This window comes from Notamacropus eugenii, chromosome 5 (genome assembly GCF_028372415.1).
Source record: "Notamacropus eugenii isolate mMacEug1 chromosome 5, mMacEug1.pri_v2, whole genome shotgun sequence".
NCBI lineage: Eukaryota > Metazoa > Chordata > Mammalia > Diprotodontia > Macropodidae > Notamacropus > Notamacropus eugenii.
In genome coordinates this window covers 280077321-280099752 of record NC_092876.1, presented here as the reverse complement: position 1 = coordinate 280099752, position 22432 = coordinate 280077321, and the positions used below count along the sequence as shown (strand labels likewise).

The 22432-nt window shown below is 36.9% G+C and overlaps 1 protein-coding gene across 4 annotated transcripts in view; it reads right to left on the bottom strand.

Annotated features, from left to right (window-relative positions):
* The window catches only part of DDX6 (DEAD-box helicase 6), a 37337-nt gene that overhangs the window by 5268 nt on the left and 9637 nt on the right, over positions 1-22432 (bottom strand). For all 4 annotated transcript variants that reach the window (XM_072613032.1, XM_072613030.1, XM_072613031.1 and 1 more), the window contains exons 5-11: positions 14656-14785; positions 13210-13356; positions 12469-12563; positions 11817-11939; positions 10819-10947; positions 10174-10290; positions 8459-8522 (exon numbers count right to left, since the gene is read on the bottom strand). In XM_072613032.1, the coding sequence (XP_072469133.1) occupies positions 8459-8522; positions 10174-10290; positions 10819-10947; positions 11817-11939; positions 12469-12563; positions 13210-13356; positions 14656-14785 (805 nt within the window). The remainder of the gene's footprint in view (positions 1-8458; positions 8523-10173; positions 10291-10818; positions 10948-11816; positions 11940-12468; positions 12564-13209; positions 13357-14655; positions 14786-22432) is intronic.

Genomic DNA, 22432 nt, shown 5'->3' with positions numbered 1-22432 from the left:
GATCTAGCAGTGGTATTCGTCAAAGGGTATATACAGTTTTATAGCCTTGGTTGTGGACTGCTTCACAATCCAGCCCACAGTGCATTAGTGTCTCTGTTTTTCCTCATCCCTTCCAATATTTGTCATTTTCTTTGTCTGCCATGTTAGTCAATGTGGTAAGCGAGAGGTGGTACCTCAGAATTATTTTAATTTATAATTACCTTAATCAATAGTGATTTAGAGCACTTTTTTCATGAGACTTATTGATAGCTTTGATTTCTTTTTCTGAAAACTGCCTGCTTATATCCTTTCAACCATTTATCAACTGAGTATTGCCTTGTATTTTTATAAATATGGCTCAGTTTCCTATATATTTGAGAAATGAGAGCCTTTTTTTTAAACTGTTTTCCTTCTCATTTTGGTTGTATTAGTTTTGTTTGTGCAAAAGCTTTTTAGTTTCATGTAAATTATCCACTTTACTTCCCATGATCCTCTCTATCTTGTTTAGTTATGAACTCTTCCCTAATCCACATATCTGACAGGTAAATTTTTCCATGTCCCCCTAATTTACTTATGTTATCATTCTATGTTCAAATCATTTATCTGTTTGATCTTGTTTTATAATATGTAGTGTGAGATGTCGGTCTATGTCTATTCAGTTTTTCCAGCAATTTTTGGCAAATGGTGAGTTCTTACCCCCAAATCTTGAATTTTTGAGTTTACCAAATGCTAGATTACTATGGTTATTTATTTCTATGTATTATATACCTAATCTATTCCACTGATCCACCAGTCTATTTCTTAGCCTGTACCAGGTTGTTTTGATGATTATACTTTATAATATAGTTTGAAATCTGGCACTGCTAGACTGTCTTCTTTCAAATATTTTTTTCACTGACTTCCTTTCCTTACTTAATACTCTTGATCTTTTGTTCTTCCAGACGAATGTTATTATTTTTCCTAGCTGTATAAAATAATTCTTTGTTAGCATGACTGATATGGTAATGAACACAAAATTTAGGAAGATTTATCATTTTTATTACAGTGGCTCAGCCTACCCATGAGCAATTAATATTTCTCTAACTATTTAAATCTATGTGTGAAAAATGTTTAGTAATTGTGTTCATAAAATATCCATTCCTTTTCAATCCCACTGTCACCACCTTAGGTCAGGTCCTTATTACCTCATACACAGGCCAATGCAGTATTTCCTAAACAATCTCCACGTCATACTTCTCACACTTTCCTGCAAACACCATGTATATCACCATCAGACCTATAATTATGTTCCTCTCCTACTAAAAAGTCTTTAATGACTTTTTACTGCCTACTAGTTAAGCATTCAAGGTCCTCTAAAGCTTGGTCCCAAGTTACCTTTCCCTATCTTATAACTTACAATTCTCCCACATATTAATTTTTTGCTCTAGCAAGACCACCTAGTCTCCATCCCTTCCAAACACACCTTCCTTTGCAGTGCAGTCTTTAAATTCTTTGCTCATGCTTTGTTCCCTTTGCCTGAAATATTCTTTCTTCTCTACGTATATCCAAATTCTACTCATCTGTCAAGGCCCTAAGTTTCTATGTGAAACCTTTCCAGACCATGACTCATGGATTTCTACTTTACCTACAGAATAACACCAGGAATTCTCTGTACCATTCATTTGACTGTTAACTACTCCTTATACTGTTAGCTTTTCATGTGTTTATGTTTAGTTTCCTAACTAGACTGTATCAAATATCTCTGAGAAGGGTCTGATAACTAATATGTAGGTAACTAACAAAAGACAGATTAGACTAAAAGTCAGTGCCCCAAAGATAAGTAGTCAAAGGATAGAAATAAACAGTTCGCATAAGAACTGCAAATTATTAAACATATGAAAGAATGCTTCACATCATTAAGAAGATAAATGCAAAGAAGAACAGCTCTGAGGCTTCACCTAGCATCCAGAATACTGACAAAAGAGAGGAATGTTGGAGGTCCTACGGAAAGAAAGGCACACTACTGTTCAGCTGGTAGGACTGTGAAATGGTCCAACTATACTGGAAAACAATTTAGAGGTACATGAATTATCACTAAGATGTCTATATCCTTTGACCTCCGCAAGGCATGTAACCCAAGGGGATCAATGACAGAAAAGTTTGATAGTCATCAAAATATAGCAGGGTTTTTTTGGGGGGTGGGGTGGGGTGGATACTCATCAACTGGGGAACAGTTAAAAAAATTGTGGGCCAGAGCCTTTACTGGATCATATGACCTACTGTCCCTATGGCTAGCAAACTCTCTCCTTATAGAAGAAACTAAGAGCACTGGACCTGGAGTCAGAAGACCTAAGTTCAAATGTAGTCTCTAACTTTTACTAGTCACTAGGCAAGTCATTTAACCTGTCTACCTCAGCTTCTTCAAATATAAGAAGGAGATAATAATATCACCAACCTCACAGTTTTTGTGAAAATGAAATGAGATATTTATAATGTGCTTTAGCACAATGAGTGTAACTTCTCCTCCTTTGAGGTTCACCTAATCCATCTCTATCACCTTAACCAAATCTGGGTTACTGCTATCTACTAGGTTCCAGGTCCTTCTTTTCTCAAGAAGTTCAAGTACGTGGTTCACAATATTCCTCTTTACTCTCTGCCCTCATATTTGGAGACTTAAATATATATGTTGATGTCTCCTCAAAAACCCTGGATTCCCAGTTAATTAATCCATCCTCATGGTATGTACATTCATTCCACCTTAAACCATACAAAGAGATAGTCCCACCTTTGATTTTTTCAACACCCAAAACTGTTTAAACTCCATGATCCAGAACTCTGGAATTACTTTTGGACTATAACTTCCTATCCTTCCATTTTCTCCCTTATGTCTCATTCTTAAATCTATTCTTTATCTTTATAATGACCTCCAGTCATGATCTCTGCACTAAGTTTAAGTTTCTTCCTTTTAAAATCCAAACCAGGGGTTCTGAGCCTTTTTTAAAATTATATTTCCCTTTGAGAATTTGGTGAAGTCTATGGGCTCCTACTAAGAGTATTTTTAAATGCACACAGGATTACAAATGAATTTAATTACAACTTATAAAAATTTTTTTTTAAGAGTTTATAGCTCCCCTGCACTAGACTAAGTCATACAACTGTGCTGACTACATCTGTACTAGAACCAATTCCAACTGGGCCCTAAATGCTGCAATTCAAATCTTTTTTACTCTTCATTGGTTGACTGCCCATTGCAACCCCCATGGTGTTTTCCCAAATTGCGTCTTTTCTTCTCAGACCAATGCTACCTTCTTATCCTCTCCCTGGTGCAGTCTATCATCTCAGAATTTATCTAGAGAAAGAGGTCATCTGTCATGAACTCCCTCTCATCCCCATGCCACATTTCAGAGATCTTCTCACCAGCATCCCACATTCTCTCCCTTCCTGCCCTTTCCTCTGCCAAGAAGGCCAGGTCTTCTGCCTGTGCCCGTGAGCCCACTCTTCCTTTTTCTTTGGAGAAGCTCTCCTCTTTGGTCATATTTCTCTAATCTTCAGCTCCTCGATCCTTCCTTAATGCCTACAAATATTTCTAGATCTCCACCATCCTTAAAAATCCTTCAGCTGACCATATAATTACTTCGAATTAGAGCTACTGCCCTATACTTTTCTTCTTTTTCCTTTAAAATTTTATTTTGAACCTAACACCAAATATACAATTCCATAAAGTAAAATAGGACTGAACATGTAGCCATGAATCTGACTTTCAATTATATGATTTCAACATGTGATTTTCAAAGCTGTCCTGCTTGTCTGTTTTTTTTCTACTGGCTTTCCTTTTGTTCTCTTCTGTGAATTTAAAATGTTTCAATGACCCTCCTACATTTCTTTTTAAAAACTTCATTTTAGTAAATCTTGCTAAATTTCATCTCACTCCCCTACCTCAAATGAAAGAAAAGCCAACTCTTGAAGCAAATATGCACAGTCAAACAGAACACATCTCTACAATGGCTGCCCAAAAGTACGTCTCATTCTGTACCTTGACTTCACCACTTCACTGTCAGGAGGTAGAGGGCATGTTCTACCACCAGTTCTTCAGAAATGCAGTTGGTCATTAAATTGATCAAAGGTCTTAAGTGTTTCTTAGTGATTTTTCATTATAATGTAGTTATTGTTTAATTCTCTGAGTTCTGCTCACTTGACTCTATCAGTTCATACAGGATTTCTCAGGTTTGGACTTTTCATCATTTCTTGTGGCGCAAAACTCCATTACATTCATATATCACTTTTTTCTGCTACAAAAGAGATGCAATATTTTTGTACATATGTACTTTTCCTCATTCTTTTCTCTGAAGTTGCTACAGGTTTAAAAATGTTTTTCATTGACATTTTTTGTTTGGATGTGACCATCACACATCTAAAGATATCCCTTCCCTATCTAGTGAGTCATCATCCCTTGTAACAAAGAATTTAAAAACAGAGAAATAAAGCAATTCAGTAAACTTCCTGAATATTCTCTGCTCCCCAGTTTGCTTCACAGTGCTTTGTCCTGGTTCCCTCCTTTGTTATGACAGTTCTTTCTCAGTCTCCTTCATGGATCACCATCATTGAGTTCACAGGCTCAGGTGTCTTTGCAGTGAAGATGACACCTTAATCTATATACACTCACACCTACTCTTTCTTCCGAGTTCCAGATCCAAATCAACTTCTCATATTTTAAGATGTTCAAAACACAACTAATTTCTTTGCCTTTCCTTAAACCCGATCTTCCTCCTAATTTCCCTATTTCCATCAAGTATATCACCATCCTTCCAATCATCCATATTTTCAACTTTGTTATCCTTTGACTTCTCTCTCATTTATCTCTCTGATCCAATCAGTTGCCATGGACTGACCACCAACTGCCTCCATAAAACCTTCCTCATCTATCAACTTGTAGAATCATAAACTAATCCAATCGACTTATTTTATAGACAAGGAAACTGAAGTCCATACAGTGACTTGCCCACAGTCACGCAGCTAGCATACATCTGAAGCAAGGTTACAGCTCACATCTTCTTAAGTCTTAGCACTGTATCCACTGTACTACACTGCCTCTAGAGTTATCTCCCCTTCTCTTTCAAATATAAGGTCTCCTCAACTAGATCAGGCCTGGATTAGGGGAGTGGGCCTAATTTCCACTCACCTAGTCTAGCAGTTTCCTAATTGATGAAGCATAGCAAAGAAGGTCAAGTAGTATATTTGGAATCAAGAGGAAATGGATTCAATTCAAACCCTGCTACAGACACTTATTAGCTGTGTAACCCTGGTCAAGATATTTACTTTCTGGGCCTAGTTTCACTGTCTACAAAATGAAGGGACTAGACTTAATGACTTGTAATATCCCTTCCAACTTTTAAATCTACAATCTTATGATGTCCCTGCTTCACTTTATCCCTTCTACAATCTATGTCCTGCAGTTGCCATACTGATATTCTTTAATTATTAGGTTTCTCTATATCAAACCTTAAACCATTAGGTTTATCTATATCAATCCTCTACTCAAAATCTCTAGTGTCTCTCCGTTGCTTCTAGAATGAAATAAAAACTCCATTGCTTAGTATTTAAAGTAAAATCTGGCTGTAGCTTATCTTTCTAGAGTTATTTCACATTATTCTTCCTCATGTGCTCTTAAGTTATACTCCAATCAAACCTGACAACCTGCTATACTCTGTATGTGACATTTCATACCTCACCCCTGTGCCTTTTCACAGGTAATAGTTAGCTAAGCCTTGAAAGCACTTTCTCCTTACCTGCTTCTTGGAATCCCTAGTTCTTTTCAAGGCTCACTTCATATACCACCTTCCATATACACACAACCCCCAAGTCAGTGCTCTCCCCTCCCTACTAGAAGTACTAGAAGTACACATATCTGTGTATATGTTACATCCTACACTAATCCCCCCTTCTTCCATTAAAATGCAAGCCAATGGAGAGCAAGGACTGTTTTGTTTTCCTTTTTGTATCACCAGCACTAGCAAAGTGACTTTTTTAGAAGGTATTGAACAAATATTTGCTAAACTGAATTCAACCAACCAACAAGAATTTATTAAGGGCCTGCAACAGGCCAGGTCCTGCCTGGGCATTAAAGACACAAATACAGAAATAAACAATCCTTGTTCTTAAAGAACTTATATTCTAACAGGGAAGCAACATGCCATATATAGATATACGAAAAAAACCATAAAGAAGATAGAAGGTAATCTTGGAGAGGAAGGCTCTGGCAGCCAAGGAAACCACAAAAAGATCCATGATGAAGCTGGTGTTTGAGCTGAATCATGAAGGAAGTCAGGGATTTCAAAAGGTAGAGGTAAAAAAGGAGGGCACGTCAAGTATGGAAGATAGCCAACGCAAAGGTACAGATCCAGAAGATGGAGTGATCTAGGTGATAAACACAGTGAGACACGAGAGCAGGAAGACAGAATTCGGGGAGAAGAAGAATAATGTATAAGATTGGAAGGGTATAAACCAAGGTTGCCAAGTGCTTTAAATGTAAAACAGTTTACATTTGATCCTAGAGGTAATGGGGAACCAAGAGAATATATCTGAATAGGGAGTGACGTGTAAAAAAATCCTTGCATGGAGGACAGACTTTGAGTAGATAAAGACTTGTAAGAGGGAAACAATTATGAGGTAAGGCAATGGGGCTGATCATGAGTAGAGAGAAAGGGATGTATGTAAGAGAAGTAGGATCAACAATATTTGTCAACTGATCTGATAAACTGAGATGGAGGAATCAAAGATGACACTGAGATTGTGAACTAAAGTGACTGGAAAGATGGTAGTGCTTAAGAGTATTAGGAAATTAAGAAGAGGAAAAGATTTGGAGGGAAAGGTTTAAAACGAGTCCTGTTTTGGAGCTGATGGTCTCCCTTTTGAGAGGTCCAATTCAAGATGTCCAATTAGCAGCTAGTAAAAATTGAACTGCAGTTCAAGAAAGGTAAAGGCAAGGCAAGATCTACAGATTTGAGAGTCATTTACAGAGAAATGATCATTAAACCCATGAGAGTTCATGAGGTCACCAAATAAAAGAGTGTATCACGAGAAGTGATGTGGGCCTAGGGCAGAGCTTTGGGGTATAATTAGTCAGGTAGCAGAATACAGATGATGACCTAGCAAAGGAGACTCAGACAGGAAGGAAAACCAAAAAAGAGCAGTGACAAAAAATCCAGAGGGCAGAGTACACAGGAGGAGAGGGTGATTACTGAATGCTATAGAAATCAAGAAGTACAAAGATTGAGAAAAAGTTGTTATTTGGCATTTGTTGTCCCCAACAACTGAGAAAAAGATAAGGACTGACTTATAGCAGGCATCAAGTTACATTATATATATATTTCAGTCTCCTCTTGTTTGGCATCAAAAAGTGATAGCTATTTAAACATGTAAATCAAAGCCGGTGACTCAAAACTAAAGTAAATGTGCTTTAGGAAGTAAGGCAAAAAGACACAAAACATTTAACAACAAGTAAGACACAGCATTTAATAGCCTTGTTCACAGATGAATTTTATAACTGAATTGATTTAAGTACTCTACTAGAATTATGCAGAGTAGTTTCTGTGATTATGGGATCAATGACTTGAAAGTTGGAAGAGACTTTCTCAGGAGTTCATTTAGTCCAGGGCTTTTACCTATTTGTATGACATGGGACCTCTTTGGCAGTATGGTAAACCTGTCTATGAACCTGTTTCTGGGAATAAGGTTTTAAATGCATAAATCATTTATATAGAAATAGTTATCAAATGTTAAAAAGAAAAACAAAACAGTTCATGGAACCCTGGTGAATAATTCCTGTTCTAGTCCAACCCTTCACTTTGTAAATGAGGAAACTGAGGACCAAAAAAATCTAAGTGGCCTGATTAAGGATCAGAGACAGCATCTGAATCCAGGTCACCTGTCTCCAGAATCAGTGCTCTTTCCAATGAACCACACTGATATACAGATATTACAGATACTGATATACTGCATTTCTGAAAACCGAGATTCTCTTCTCTACTCTATAAAATTGGTTCTGGTCATTAATCCTACACCAATATAGCAAGATTATACTCTCCCCTCTAAAATTTCTGTACAAAAATTAAGAAACAAAATATAGACTGGTCTACTTCTGTAAGAAAAAAAATCAACAACAAAATTTCAAAAATACCAGTGGATCCTTAATACAATTCAATTTGTGTTGGTATCTCCCCTCCTGCTAATTCCACTTAGGAAAGACAAAAACAGAAACAAAAACAATTCCCTCCCCCCCAAACCCATCCTTTTAAGCTTTACAAACAATAAGGTCTGAACGCCAGAACAATTCTCCTGCTATTTCAGATAAAGAACACAATTTCAAAGAGTTAATGGTATTTGACCTCAGTATTAATTATTTTTCTGGTAATGGCGGTGAGAGGTAAAGGGACAAGGACAGTGAAAACAAATCAAAGAAGAACAGGGGAAATAAAGATCAAGGGAGGCACAAAATTCTTACCAGTGCAAACAAGATTACGGCATAAGCCATTTCGGAAATCATGGAATACACGATTTCGGTGTTCCTGGAAACGCAAATAGAATCTATTTCAAAAAATACAATGAAACCCATAAAGTATAGAATTCTCCCCCATTATTTATTTCCTACTCATAGCTCTTCTGCACACAAGAGAATCATAATAAGCAACATTACAAATACTAAAGCAAAAACAAAAATAATAAAAGCCCAAGTAAATAGGTTTGGAATATTTTCTCTTAAAAATAAGGAACTATTTTTAACTAAAGTTGAGATTTGTTTCCAACTCTGAAAATTTTTGTTGATTTTCATACAAAGTTTTACTTTAGGTTCCTTTTAAAATTTTATTCAAATCCTAAAAAAAATATTTTTAATAAAACTTATGACCAAATATGTGTTTTTCTAAATTAATTTAGTTACTCTTTTAAATTCTAAATGTAGCTTTATAACCTTAATCATTCAATCCAACAGGAAGAAGATAGGGCTCGGATCTGTTATTTCATTAGTACAAGGATTTCCAAAATAAGGAAACTCTCTCTATTAATGCAGCTGTCACCTTCTCCCTAAACTCCAAAGCGGCCTACAGCAGTGAGAGGTAAAGCGACTTGAACTTAAGTCTTCCTGCTCCAAGGCCAGTTTTCTACCATAATTCCATAGTGCTACTACTCAATTCAGTTAAGTATTTATTAACACCCACTACACAATCCTTGCAGGCTATTCAGTATTGGTATCCTTTAATATGAACATACAGTATATAGAATAACCAATATTACCATTAAAATCTCACATTTTGCATTTTTAGTTTTAAATGTTTAACTTCTCACTTGTATTCAGTTAATTAAAATAAGTTTAGAAATATAAGAAAATGTGGTGCAGTGTAAGGAATGCTAGATTTAGAGTCAGAGGGCTTGGGTTCAAATTTAAGCTCTGCCATTCACTAAATGGGTAGTATTAGGCAAATTAGTTAATCTCTCTAACCATCAGTTTCCTCATCTCTACCTAGAGGAGCAAGCTGCCTTAAGTTTTCTAGCAGTTTGAAATCTATGACCCTATGGAGAGCTGCTTTTTGCAAGGTTAAGTGTTATTTTAATGACATTTCTAGTACTTGCACAACAAAGCCACACTCAAAGGCAATGTTATCCTTATGGACTGTTTTCTAGACCATCTTTCTTCCTATTCTGAAAAATATGCTTCCAAATTAAGATACTCATTTCCAGTAAGAGTTTCTAATGTCTGACTCATGACCAACTGAAATGTGACTGGTGATCTGCACATTTTCCCAAATGCCAAAGGGGATTTATATCTTTCTTTCTTTCTTTTTTTAAGTACTTGATCACAGTTTATACACAGGCACTGTACAAAGTGGGATAAAATTTCACTATGTGAACTTTCATAATTTTGTAGTAAGCAAAAGCACTGCAATCTAAAAGTTTTAGATTTAACTGCTATGTTACAGGGAAGAACTTAAGAAAATCCAAATTGGATCCTTTTTGTAATAAGACTGTGGAAGGAAAAAATGGGAAAACACATTATCAGCTGACCTGGGAGGGAATATGGGGGAGGAAACCCTATTGAGACCATTAAAGGAGAAAATAAAAATGTCCCAAAATAATGTAACAATTAGAGGGTTACAATAAAACAGCATAACTATTTAAGAAATAACTACTGTGAGCTTCAGTGTCATACAGCTTCACACTCACCTGCCTCATCTTAGCATGGATGTAGAAGCAAGAATAGCCCAGTTGGGAAATCTTCTTAGCTAATAGTTCAACACGTTGAGAGGAGTTGCAGAAAATTATTGACTGGTTTATCTGAAGCTAAGCACAGCAAAGAGACATTGGCAAGAAGGGTAAAGATCTTCATTCAATTTGTTAGAGCTTTGAGTTCTTGACTGGCAAACAGGAAACCTTTCCTTTGCACATTATCTGAAACTTGCCTCTACAGAATGCACAAGAGTGCAATAATTCTAAACCTATGTGTGGGTGTTTTTTCTTCACTTTATAGTGGGCAGAAAAGAATTTAAATCAAAGAAAAATTCACATTTCCTTTCAGAATTTTATCTTAATATCAGATCAACTTTCATAACTGCCACAAATGAAACTACTGGGTTTGAGGTGAAATAAGGCCATTTTGTTAAGTTCAAAGGGCTAGGACTCATTAAACAACATTGTATCAAGTTCAGGTAGGTAAGCGAGACTGTGCCTTTACAACAGAACCCAGAAAAGCTAGGGAACTTGATACAGTGAAGGTGTGTGAAAATGGTTGCCTGTTGATATAAATCCTCTACATGTTATTGTTGGACTTTAGTGAATTACAATGTTTGGCAGTTGAAGCTTATTTCTTACCCTTGAGAAAAGTGTGTTGAGGCAGTGTACTTTCTGGCGCTCAGTTACATAGGCGTAGTACTGGGTTACTCCCTTCAGAGTTAGCTCCTCCATCAGGTTAATCTCATAAGGTTTTTGCAAATGGGAATTCTGAGAGGAAAATAGAGAAGACTCTCACAGTGGAACAAATAAAAGCAGAGCATAAACAATTAACCTAAAACCACATCTACTTCAAGACAAAAAAAAAACCCCACAAAACTTATCAGGGATCACCATGATCTGTACAGCAAGGATAATCACTGTCAACAAATAAAAAATGTTCGTGTTTATAAAGTGAAGGACAGCCTTGTGGAGTAGCTCAGGTGGCAAAGAAATCAGCCTCAGATATTTACTAGCTGTGTGACCCTGAGCAAGTCACTAACTTAGCCCTGTTTGCCTCAGTTTCCTCATCTGTAAAATGAGCTGGAGAAGTAAATGGCAAACCACTCCTGCGTCTTTGCCAAGAAAACCCCAAACAGGGTCATGAAGAGCTGGAAACTGAAATGACTTCAACAACAACAACAAATTGTAAGGACAGATAAATCCCTCGGAGAAACTCAAAGGGGAAGACAATTCATCAGCCCAAGAGTACATGCCAGAAAGGAACAAACATTTTAAAGATATAGACACAGAAGTGTTAGCTATTCTCATCTTCTTTCCAGTTACCTTACATATGGGTTTTATTGCGCAATATGTCTTGTCTATAAGATGTCAAAGGACAAAATGAAAACTAAAAAATTTTTGTCAATTATTTGTACTAATTGCCTAATGCTGAAACAAGCAATCTTACTCATTGAACATACTAAATTAACTAAGTAGACAACCTCTGATGTGAAAAATAATGAATATCATGAACTGATAAAGCACAAAGAATATGAGAAAAGATATGTCTCACTGATAGGGGGAAAGGAAAAAGCCTTCTCATAGGCAAATGGATATTCAGTATAGGAATGCTTCCAACGAAATCAACTAATACTCACCATGAACTTCTGAACACTAAGAGGGAAAGTGGCTGAATATAGTAAAATCTGCCTGTTTTTAGGTAGCGTGAGAATAATGTCTTCCATTATCTGCACAAAATCCTGTGACAGCAACTTATCTGCCTGTTGTAGAAATGAACAAAAAACTTTGAAAAACAACCAAAAAACCATAGCAATTTCGACTTGGTTAATATGAAGCAACATTTGGATATCCATGGAACATCTTTACAGTTCTCCTAGTTGTAGAGTACAGGCTCTATATACTATTATTCCTAATATCCAATGCCATCAAACACAATAACCACTTTATTAATGAAGAAATCACCTACTAGGACAAGGATTCCTCTTAATCTCATGGGATTGCTAGGAAAATAACAATACTAAACTATTGGCATTCCTGTTAAAAAAGAAACAAAGTTTAACTTTTATCAACCATTGCTCTCTAAAGTTAAATAAGTTTTACAAGCAAATAAGGCTGGTTTAGACCAGGTGAGGGTGTATGACAGCTCAGAGCAATATGCCTAACTCTTGTTCCATTTGTTAGCAATGCATGGTTTAAATTAAATGTTTGTATAAACCACAAAGAGCTACATAAATGTCAGCTATTACTGCTGTTGTTGTAATAGTATTTTTCTCAAATAAGAGAAGTTACCTCATCCAATACTATCATCTGGACATGATCAACCTTTGCTACTCCTTTCTTGATGAGATCCAGAATTCTTCCGGGGGTAGCAATCACCACATGTACTGCACAAAAATTTCAAAAACACATATATCACTGATTATGTGAACTCTGTCTTGAGCAAACAAAGAGTAACGTAATGCTATTAATGAAGAGGTCACCTTTTAGGTGTTAATTCCTCTCAACCTATTGCAACAACTTCTCCTTCGCTAACTTTCTCAAAGAACATACCTTCTACCTCCCTTCAGAGGGAGGACGAATGGTGAGAGAAGATGCCTTCAAACAGACCTCTGCATGGTGACAGAGGCCACATACAGCCATAGGCCATGCAATGTTTTCCCTAATCCTGAGTGTCCGGAACATTGGAACCCTGCCCTTAACTAGGCCTTGACCTATCCTCAAAATGCTTACACCTGAGGAAGCACCACCACTGCTTGCAATCCAGCACTGAGGAACTCCAGATGATTTCCTCTAATTTTCTCTAAGCCCAAACAAACTTTGCTAATAGAAACCTTGTTTCCAGGAAATTTCTTCACTGAGAAATCTATGATGATAGTGATACAAGATAATGTCAAACATAAAACATGATCAATCTCTTCAGCTTACCCTATAAACTTTTCTTTTGACAGACAAAAAACAAGAATATCTGAAAGGGTGAGAGGTTTTCACTGACACTGAAAAGATATTACTACCTTGTTCTATAATTCCTACCTGTGTCATCAAGCCTCATTATGTCATCACGTAAGTTGGTTCCTCCTGTGGTTGCCATCACTTTGGCCCCTCCCATGTGTTTGCTGACCTGGATGCAGATTTGACTGACCTGTAGGGCTAGTTCTCTAGTAGGAACAATCACCATTGCTGGCAGAGATCAAGAAAAAGAAAGAAGAGACAAAAAAAGAGTACATTACCTTCTATGGTAAATTACTACCTCAAAAGAATTAAAAGAGCCATAATAAAATTGTCCTTCAGAGCTTAAACTCTTAGACCTAACAAAAGAACAAATTAAATCTTAGCATGAACATCTCAGAAACCACGAGTACCTCCTATATGTTAATGGAAATACATCCATATAACAAGTCTTTATGGTATACGTGTACTGTTCCTCAAAACTTGCAACCGCACCCCAAGAAAAAGTCAAGCCTTCAGAACTCAGTTTTTCCTAAGCTATTACTATCACATATTTACTATGAACTTCCTGAACTGATATTATGTAACTCAGGAATTAATCTTTCATTTTTTTTGCTGACATCACCATTATCATCATCATATAACATATAGTACTTTACAGTATCAGTGCTTTACTATCTTATTTGATCTTCATTCCAATTCTTTAAGGCAGGAAGACAGGAGCAAGTATTACTACTCTCAACTTACAGACATGGAAACTGAAATTAAGTGATTTACTTAAGGTAATAAAAGTAATGAGGAGCTGAATCAGAACTAGAACCCAGGTCTTCTGAGTATTAGTCCAGTACTTTTTCCTCCTATATCATGTGACCTCTTAATGGTATTTAACCTTTCTCCAAGACTTAAAGTTGCAGAGTTTCAAAACTACTTCAAGGAGAGGTAAAACTATAGAAAATGAAGGAAAAATTCAAAAATGTATAGAAACTTGCTAACTTTAGATTAAAAATACCTACAAAACTCCTTGATCAGGGTTTCTCTCAAATTTTCTTTTAGCTTCTTTTTATATAGCTTTCCATGGCAGAGAAGGACCTGGGGAGGAGGAGTTATTTTCTCACTCCTCTGTTCTGTACTAGTGGCTCCTTTGACCATTAAGGAACTACAATTATCAGCACCTTCAAAATATTTAAATAACCAAATTCTTGCATTTTATTAACCCAAAGGATAACCCTGCTTGGCATGAACAAATGACTATTTACAAAGCTAGATAAGTAATTCTAAGGAAGCCAATTAGAATGACAAGTTTAAGCTTAATTTTCTAAAATGCCTTCTTTACTCAGTTTATCATATTACTCGGCCTTATTTACCAATGCATCTTACTTAAAAAAGCTATTAATGAAAAAAAATTAACCAAACTCTATGCAAATCACAAATGCTTTTCACGTTACCTAGATAGTATGAGGGAAAAAACCTCCATAATTTCTATAGTAGGGCTCTCTGATGTTCCCATAGGAAACTTTCTCTCCAACTGACCTTGTATATTGTCCTTCTTCAGGTCTAGCCGTTCAAGTAAGGGAATGAGGTAGGCACCGCTCTTGCCAGTTCCATTTTTAGCCCTAGCTAAGATATCCCTACCAGATAAAGCAATGGGAATGCTCTCCTCCTAAAAAAAAACCAGACAAGACAATGCAAAATTTTGTTAAAACAGCTGTGGTCTATTGAAAGTTTAGGATTCATTTTTGTCATGGATGTATTTCACTTTCAAGTGTCTGACATTGCACACAAATACATAAAATACGTGAAGATCAGATACATCAGTAGCACACATTTAGAGTATCATCACTGACCAATATTTTCCTGGTTGCCATAAAACTATAAGACACGACAGTAGCTTAAAAATCCAATGCAAGAGACAAAACAGATCACCATCAATAGGAATTTAGTGAATACCTGTTACATGTGCCAAATTATGTACTGAGGATACAAAATGATAAAAATTTGGGTTTCTTTGCCTATGAAACTTACAATCTAGTTGAAGAACATGTTCTATACACTAAAAGATAAAACAAACACAAGGTAGCATATGGTAAATGCCAAATCAATGCTAAAGATAGTAACTAGTACTACAGGAGTTGAGGAAGATCACTGTCTGCTAACATGTTCAGAAGAGATGGGTAGTGAACTGTACAGAACTTATATAAATAGAAAAGAAACTTCAGAAAAGGGAATTATATAGGACAAGTGTAAGGGTGGTAATGCATGCAGCATGTTCACTGGGACAACTAAGTCAATTTGTCTGTAGTGAAGCCAGAAGTACTTAGATTTCGCATCCACAGTCTTCAGTACTTCAATAATCTATACTTTTGTCTGTGTATGCACCTTTCACAACTACTTCCACTTCATGGTAGGTTTCATAAGGTGCCAGTTTCTGGCAAATGAGCTAGTGATAGACCTAAACAAATTGAAATCAGGCTGGTCATGGGTTGACCAGTCCATCTCCAGGTCATATTCATAATCTTTCCAGATTGTATTCCACTGACAGTCATTAAGAGAATGTCAGATAAGTCACTTCCATGCCAAGATGGGGCAATGAAATAGAACCTTAGTAGAGGAGAAGTCTGTGGTGTTGTTTTTTTTAAATCACATATGCATATATAGGATGGTGGGTTGGACATGGCCACCTGAGGTTAACATGTAAATTCTCTCCCTGCCCTCCACATCAATCAGCTAATCAAATCTACCCCAAGCAATATGCTCAGCTTGTGTATATTAAACTGTCTGCCCATTTCTATCACAGGTCTAAGTCCACTACAACTTGATTAACACAGTCACACTATGAATATGAGCTCTCCTTTCCAGATTACAACTAACTAGCATTCTACTGGTCACAAGGGCTTTTCAGAAGACAGGTGATGGGAATAATTTCCTCCAAGGGAATTAGGGATAAAGCAAGATTTATAACAGGTTATGCACAATTACATTCACATATTAAGTAATTAAAGGAAGATAAAGTACAAAGGAAAAAGAAAGGACACCCATTCAACTCATAGAGCTGAATAAATTCTACTAGATAATTAGCCCAAAGCCTGACAAGGTCTTCAGCAACATACAGGGGTTATCCTGAAAGGCATTAGACAAAGGCCTAACCAATGAAACTTCAGAAGTTCTCACAGGGTCTTTCTCCCTGCCCCAATGGCATAATATACTAAGATGATTATTCAGTTAAGTATCTTGTATTTGGCCATAAAATAGCTTTTCACAATGCATGGTCCTTGTACCAACCAAACTTAAACCTAAGTTCTTTTGTGTAATATCTGATACCTTGATTAAATGTCAATTAAAGCAGACTTAGACTATCTACTTGGAAGAGATCATAAAAATTATCCACAGTTCAACCCACTAATTTTACAGGGGAGGAAATTCAAGATTCAAAGAGATACAAAAACATGGTAAATAAGCAGCAGATCCAGGATAAAAGCCCAGGCCTTGTGGTCCTGCTTGGCCTCAAAGTGCCAATGACTGGAGGCTTCGGAGAAGGTTTAGAGGTAACAGCCACCATTACAGGTTCTCAAGTAAAACCTAGACAACCATTCACTGGGGGGTGCTATAGAGGGTATTACTGCACATAGATAAATTGGATTAGCTGTATTATAAGATCCTTTCCCAATTCTGAGATTCCTAGGTCAGTATTCTGCAGCACAAGAATTACACTTTGCCTCTCAACATAAAGAATCAAACAGTATGCTTCTTTACTTCCTATTCAAAACTTTTATTTGGTAGTCCCAAGCAGCTGATCCACAGTTGCTGCAACACACATCTACAATGGTCACACTACTGGGATGGAGAGAGAACAACTTTCATACTTTACAGAGTAAAATTAATTGGCTCAGTTCATTAGAGAATAGTATGAATGAAGCTCCAGGCTCCAGTTTGGTAGCTGAGTGACTTTTTAGCTTTGCACCAAGAAAAGCTAATTTATGGCCAAATATAAGTCAATGCAAACAGGTATTTTATACATACTCTTGCCTTTGTTAGAAAGGGCAGACTTCCAAGAAAAAATTCAGTGCAACCTATTACCACTACAAAAGGAAGTAGAAAGGAAGTGTAGAACATCAAGTTTAGGAATGGGGAGGTAGGGCACAAGTTCTTCTAAAAACATTTCCATCCCTAAAAAGTGACGTTTTTTAAAAATTATGTAAATTTTTAAAAAAATTTTTTAAATTAAAAAATTATTTAAAAATTATTTTTAAATGATGAATGAAATAGTTGTTATTCATATATTGCTATCCAGACTCTGCTTCTTCCAAATTATTTATTTAAAAATATATAATAGGAATTGCTTTATACAAAGCTGTTAGTAGTTTCATGACCTGTAGAACTTTTCAACGGAAGAGCAAGACTCAATTCTGCCTCCAGAGGGCACTACTATTTTCATAAGATTTAACCTGTGCTTTTCTGCTTGTGGGTGTCCTGTTGCCTCTCCTCCTGTGTTGGGCCTTAAAGGTCTAGCAATGTAATAAACATTGAAAGTGGCATCCATTTATTACGCAAGGATTAGAAAAAAAGACTCTTCTAGCACTGATTACTGAGAAGACTAACAGGAAAAAAAAAGAAATTTGTATTCCCAAGAACTGCTATGTCTTGGCTTACTTATTCTTTGAGCAAACCAAAATACTAAAAATATACTTTTTACATTCTTAAACAAAATGACTTTAGATTTGTAAAATTTTCAAATTTCACCAAAATTTCCATCCTCTTACCTTCTTCCTCCTGACAAAAATGGAAAATTTCTATAATTTTTTTCTAGCAACTTTTACAAAATAATCTCAAACATGTCTTAATGGTGATGATGGATTAGTACTATAAAATCTGTTAGCTACATTATGCTATGAAGCATAGCAGATTACATGCTTCAGTTCACTGTTTAAATGTGCCATGAGTTCTTTTAATACGTGGGGAAAAGACATGCCAACCTAAGGACAATTTTCACACTAACAGAAGTGACAACAGAAAAGGTTTCCTAAGCAGGAATTAGAACCCTTGGCTTTAAAAGGACCTATCTCTCCTAAGCTAACTCAAAATCTGAGAATGGTGTCTTCTTTCTCTTCACTAAAGTGTAAGGCCACAAGTATCTTTCTGACAGTGACAAAAGACCAATAAAATCCCATTCTATTAGGTTGTCTGACTTGAGAGTTTTTCAGTCTCAAGACTTATGCGTTCTAAAAACCCCAGTTTTGTTCGGGGATGAGGAGGGGAGGGGGCAGGTGAAGAAGAGGGGAGTGAGCACATGGTTGTAGTCTGCTCCGCCTGACTTTGGGTTCTTAGGTGCTATTATCTCAAAACTGCAGGGCAAGGTGGAATAGGTAGTACTAAGAGCTACTAAGTCTATATAGCTGCTTGGGTAGAACAGATTCATAGAAGACAAAATCCCAAGGAGGAAAGAGAGAAGATTTAAAGATTTTTTTTCCTTTTACCAGCGCATAGCTCAACTCTCAAATGTCTTAACCCTACTAGGCTACTGATCCTTCCCCTTCCTTAGTGCTAGATACCAAAAGAATTTGAAGTTATGTGAATGAGCAAATCACGAAGTTTCTTTGGCTCTCAATTTCCTCATCTTTAAAATGAGGTATGAAGACTACATAATAGTTCAGGTAGTCAAACTATGGATAGTTTTGATTCTGCAATTTATCTGCCTCAAACCCTTTAATGGTTCTATACTGACTTCCAAGAGGAAGGCAATATATGACACAGAAGAAAAGTATTGCACTTGGGAGTTAGAAAATCTGGGTTCATGTCCCACATGTGCTACTTACTAGTGATGTGACTAGTGACAACTCATTTAACCTCTCTGAGCCTCAGTTTTGTCATCTGTAAAAAGGGGATAATAATGCTTACACTTTGTCATAATGCCAAATCATTTATATAGCTTTATTAAGACATAACACTTTCCCTACAATAGCCCCCTGATGTAGATAATACAAATACTATTATTACTGTTTTACATACAAGGAAACTGTAGGGATGAGGGTAGGGTGTTAGTGTATCAATGGGCAATGGGGGACTGGTGTAGGGAAAGGGGTTCCCAGACACCCGCTCTTACAAGATTCCTTCACTAAATGATCCTTGATTCTTTCCCTTTAAGGTACAAAATTATTTTTAATTCCTTGGATTTGCTTAGCCTTTTATTTGTACCGCTCTACAACCATTTACTAAGTACTTAATGTGGGCAGAGCACTTTCCTTAAGTACTTTCTTTCCTTTGTACTTACTTACATAACCACAATGACTAAATGGAAAAGGCCAGGCAGTCGGAGACTGAGTCTTACTTTTCTTTATCCTTCCCTGGTGTCTAGTACAAGGAAGAACATCAGTAACAGTTACAAATCATTAAGTGCTACCAACAGATGACAGAACAGAAAGCTGGACTATCCAAGGGCTAGGGTGCTTTCTTCTCTCTCCATCAAGGAGTACAGCTTTTCAGTCAAGGAAAAAACAATCATACCATTGCTCTTAAATAAATTTCAACTCTCTAAAACCAAAAGAATTCTATCTTAGGGTAACTGAAAAAAAAACCATAGAGATATCATAACTACTATAAGAAATTTAGGAAAACTCATGAAGAATAGAATAGGTGACAGAACACTGGCAAAAGATTGTCAGGTTAATGTCTGATTCTCAAGAAGACAAAATAAAGCTGACTCCTAGAAATGATAGGTTAATAAATTTAACATTAAAATACAAGTTTAGATTAGATTATTAAAGAGTCTGTGAGCACTTAAAAGGAATCGACTGACAGATGAAACAAATGTTATAGATAACTTGAATTAAAACTTCTAACAAACTTCTTATCTAGTATGTTGGTTAATATGACAGTTTAACTAATCAATTAGCATTTATTAAGGACTTGGTATTTGATAGGTGCTGTGCAAAGTGCTGGGGATACAAATAAAACGTCTATCTAGTTGTTGCTCTTGAGGGACTTGCATTCTAACAGAGAGTAACTCACAGAAGCATATGCAAGATACTTAGAGTAAAAAGAATAGAAGGAACAGGCTAGTAGCTAGAGGGACCTGGACAAGGCCTCTTTCAGAAGGTGATATTGAAGTCTTGAAGAAAGCCAAAGATTCCAAGAGGCCTATCTACGAAATGAATGCACACGCCAATCATGGAAGCCAGCCAGTGCAAAGGCTTGGAGACAGGAGAGCAATGAGGCCAGTATGGCAAGCCCACAGAGTACATGGAGGACAGAAAAGTGTGAGAAGGGGTGAAGAGCTTTAAATGTCAAACACAGGAGCTTCTATCTGATCCTAAAGGCAAAAAAGATTCACTGAAGTTTATTAAGCCGGAGGGACGGTCAATCCTGCACTTAAGCAAAATCATTTTGGCAGCTGTGTGGAGGATGATTTAGAATGGGAAACGACCTGAAGCACAGAGCTCAAAGAGGAGTCTAGCATAATAATTCAGGTGAAGAGTAATAAGGGCTGAAACTAGCACGGTGGCTATGTTATTGGACAGAAAGTGGCGTATGAGAAGAAATGTTGAAGGAAGAAATGAGATTTGGCAACTGAGTGGGCAAAGATGACACTGAGGTTGTAAACCTTGGTAACTGGAAGAATACTGATGTCCTCAAAATTGGCAAGTACAGAAGAGGGATGGACACTGACAGAAAGCTAACTAGCTCAGTTTTGGATATGCTTAGTTTCAGACGCAAAAGTACATTCAGTTCAAAATGTCCAATAATGCATGGCCTAGAGTTCAGGAGAGAGTCAGTATAGAGATGACTCCATTGGAGGTGATGAGATCATCAAGTTTGAGAGGACAAAGAGGAAAGAGAGGAAAGCCTAGGACTGAGCCTTGGGAGCACCCAGAATTAAGTATATGCATAGTGGGACAAAGACCACACTCAAACCAAAAAAGTGGTGATTAATGGATTGATATCAAACAACAATCAATAAACATTTTATTAAGTACCAACTCTAGTGTTGGGGATACAAAAAGAGGCAAAACAGGTAAAACATAGTCCCTGCCCTCAAAGAGCTCACAGTCTAACGGGGGGGGAAACAACATGCAGCCAAATGTACACAAAGCAAGCTCTATATATAATAAATAGGAAATAATTAACAGAGGAAAGGCACTGCCATTAAGAAGAGTTGGGATTTTAGTTGGCAGTCAGATGAAGCCAGGGGAAGCCAGAAGTTGGAGAAGAGGACGGCAAGCATTCCAGGCAGGGAGATGGCCAGAAAAATGTCCACAACCAAGAGTTGGAGTCTCTTTTTCAGGAAAAAAAAAGTCGAGGCCAGAGTCACTGGATGGAAGAGAATGTATTGGAGAGTAAGGTGTAAGAAGACTGGAAAGGTAGGGTGGAACTAGGTTCCAAAAGAGATTGAATGCCAAACGGAGCACTTTGTATTTGCTCCTTGAGGCAACAGGAAGCCATTGGGAGTTGAGTGTTAAGTGACATGAATAGACTTCTGTTAATTCCCAGTAACCGCCTCTATTCTATTCTAGTCAGGTCAATTCATCATTATTTTTTAACCCCACACTCATTCCTTTGTTCATTCCATTGAGAATGTTCTGCTTTCCTCCAGAACATCCAGCTAAAGTGTTACTAACCCTTCTCTACAAGTCTTTCCTATCAACTCAGGTCCCTAGGGATCTCTCTCATTTTTGAATTCCCATTTCCTCTGTTTTTCATACATTTTAGCATCCGATTACATGTTGCCTTGTATCAGAGAAAGGAAAGTTAGGATCCACTGAACTAATATTTTACAAAAGCAGTCAGCCTAGAAGAAGTGAAAATCCTTAAGAATAAAATTCTGAAGAATCAAAAAGAAAAAACCAGTTTTGATGAAGATGAAAAGATAAAGTATTTATTAAGCACTTATTATGTGCTAAGCACTATGCTAAGAACTGGGAATACAAATACAAGCAAAACTGAAGTCCTTCTAGAGGAACTTATACTCTACTGAAGACAACACATAAATAAAAGGGAGATGAAGGAGGGGGTATTGGCTCCACTTGCCAAAGAAAGGTAGTTTGGAGAGTCAGGGGGATAAAGAGAAGGAGGAGGAAATGTCTACAGAGACTGATATGGCTGCACAGAAAACTCAGGGAGTGATTTCTGTATATATGCACAAGCAAAGATACACTGCCCACTCCCTCCCCGCATATCATACAGGGCAGTGAAGTGGTGCAGTGGATAGATACCAGGCCTGGAGTCAGGAAGACCTGAGTTCAAATCCAGTCTCAGAACCTAGCTGTGTGAGCACAGTCAAGTCACTTAACGAGACTTGCCTCAGTTTCCTCATTTG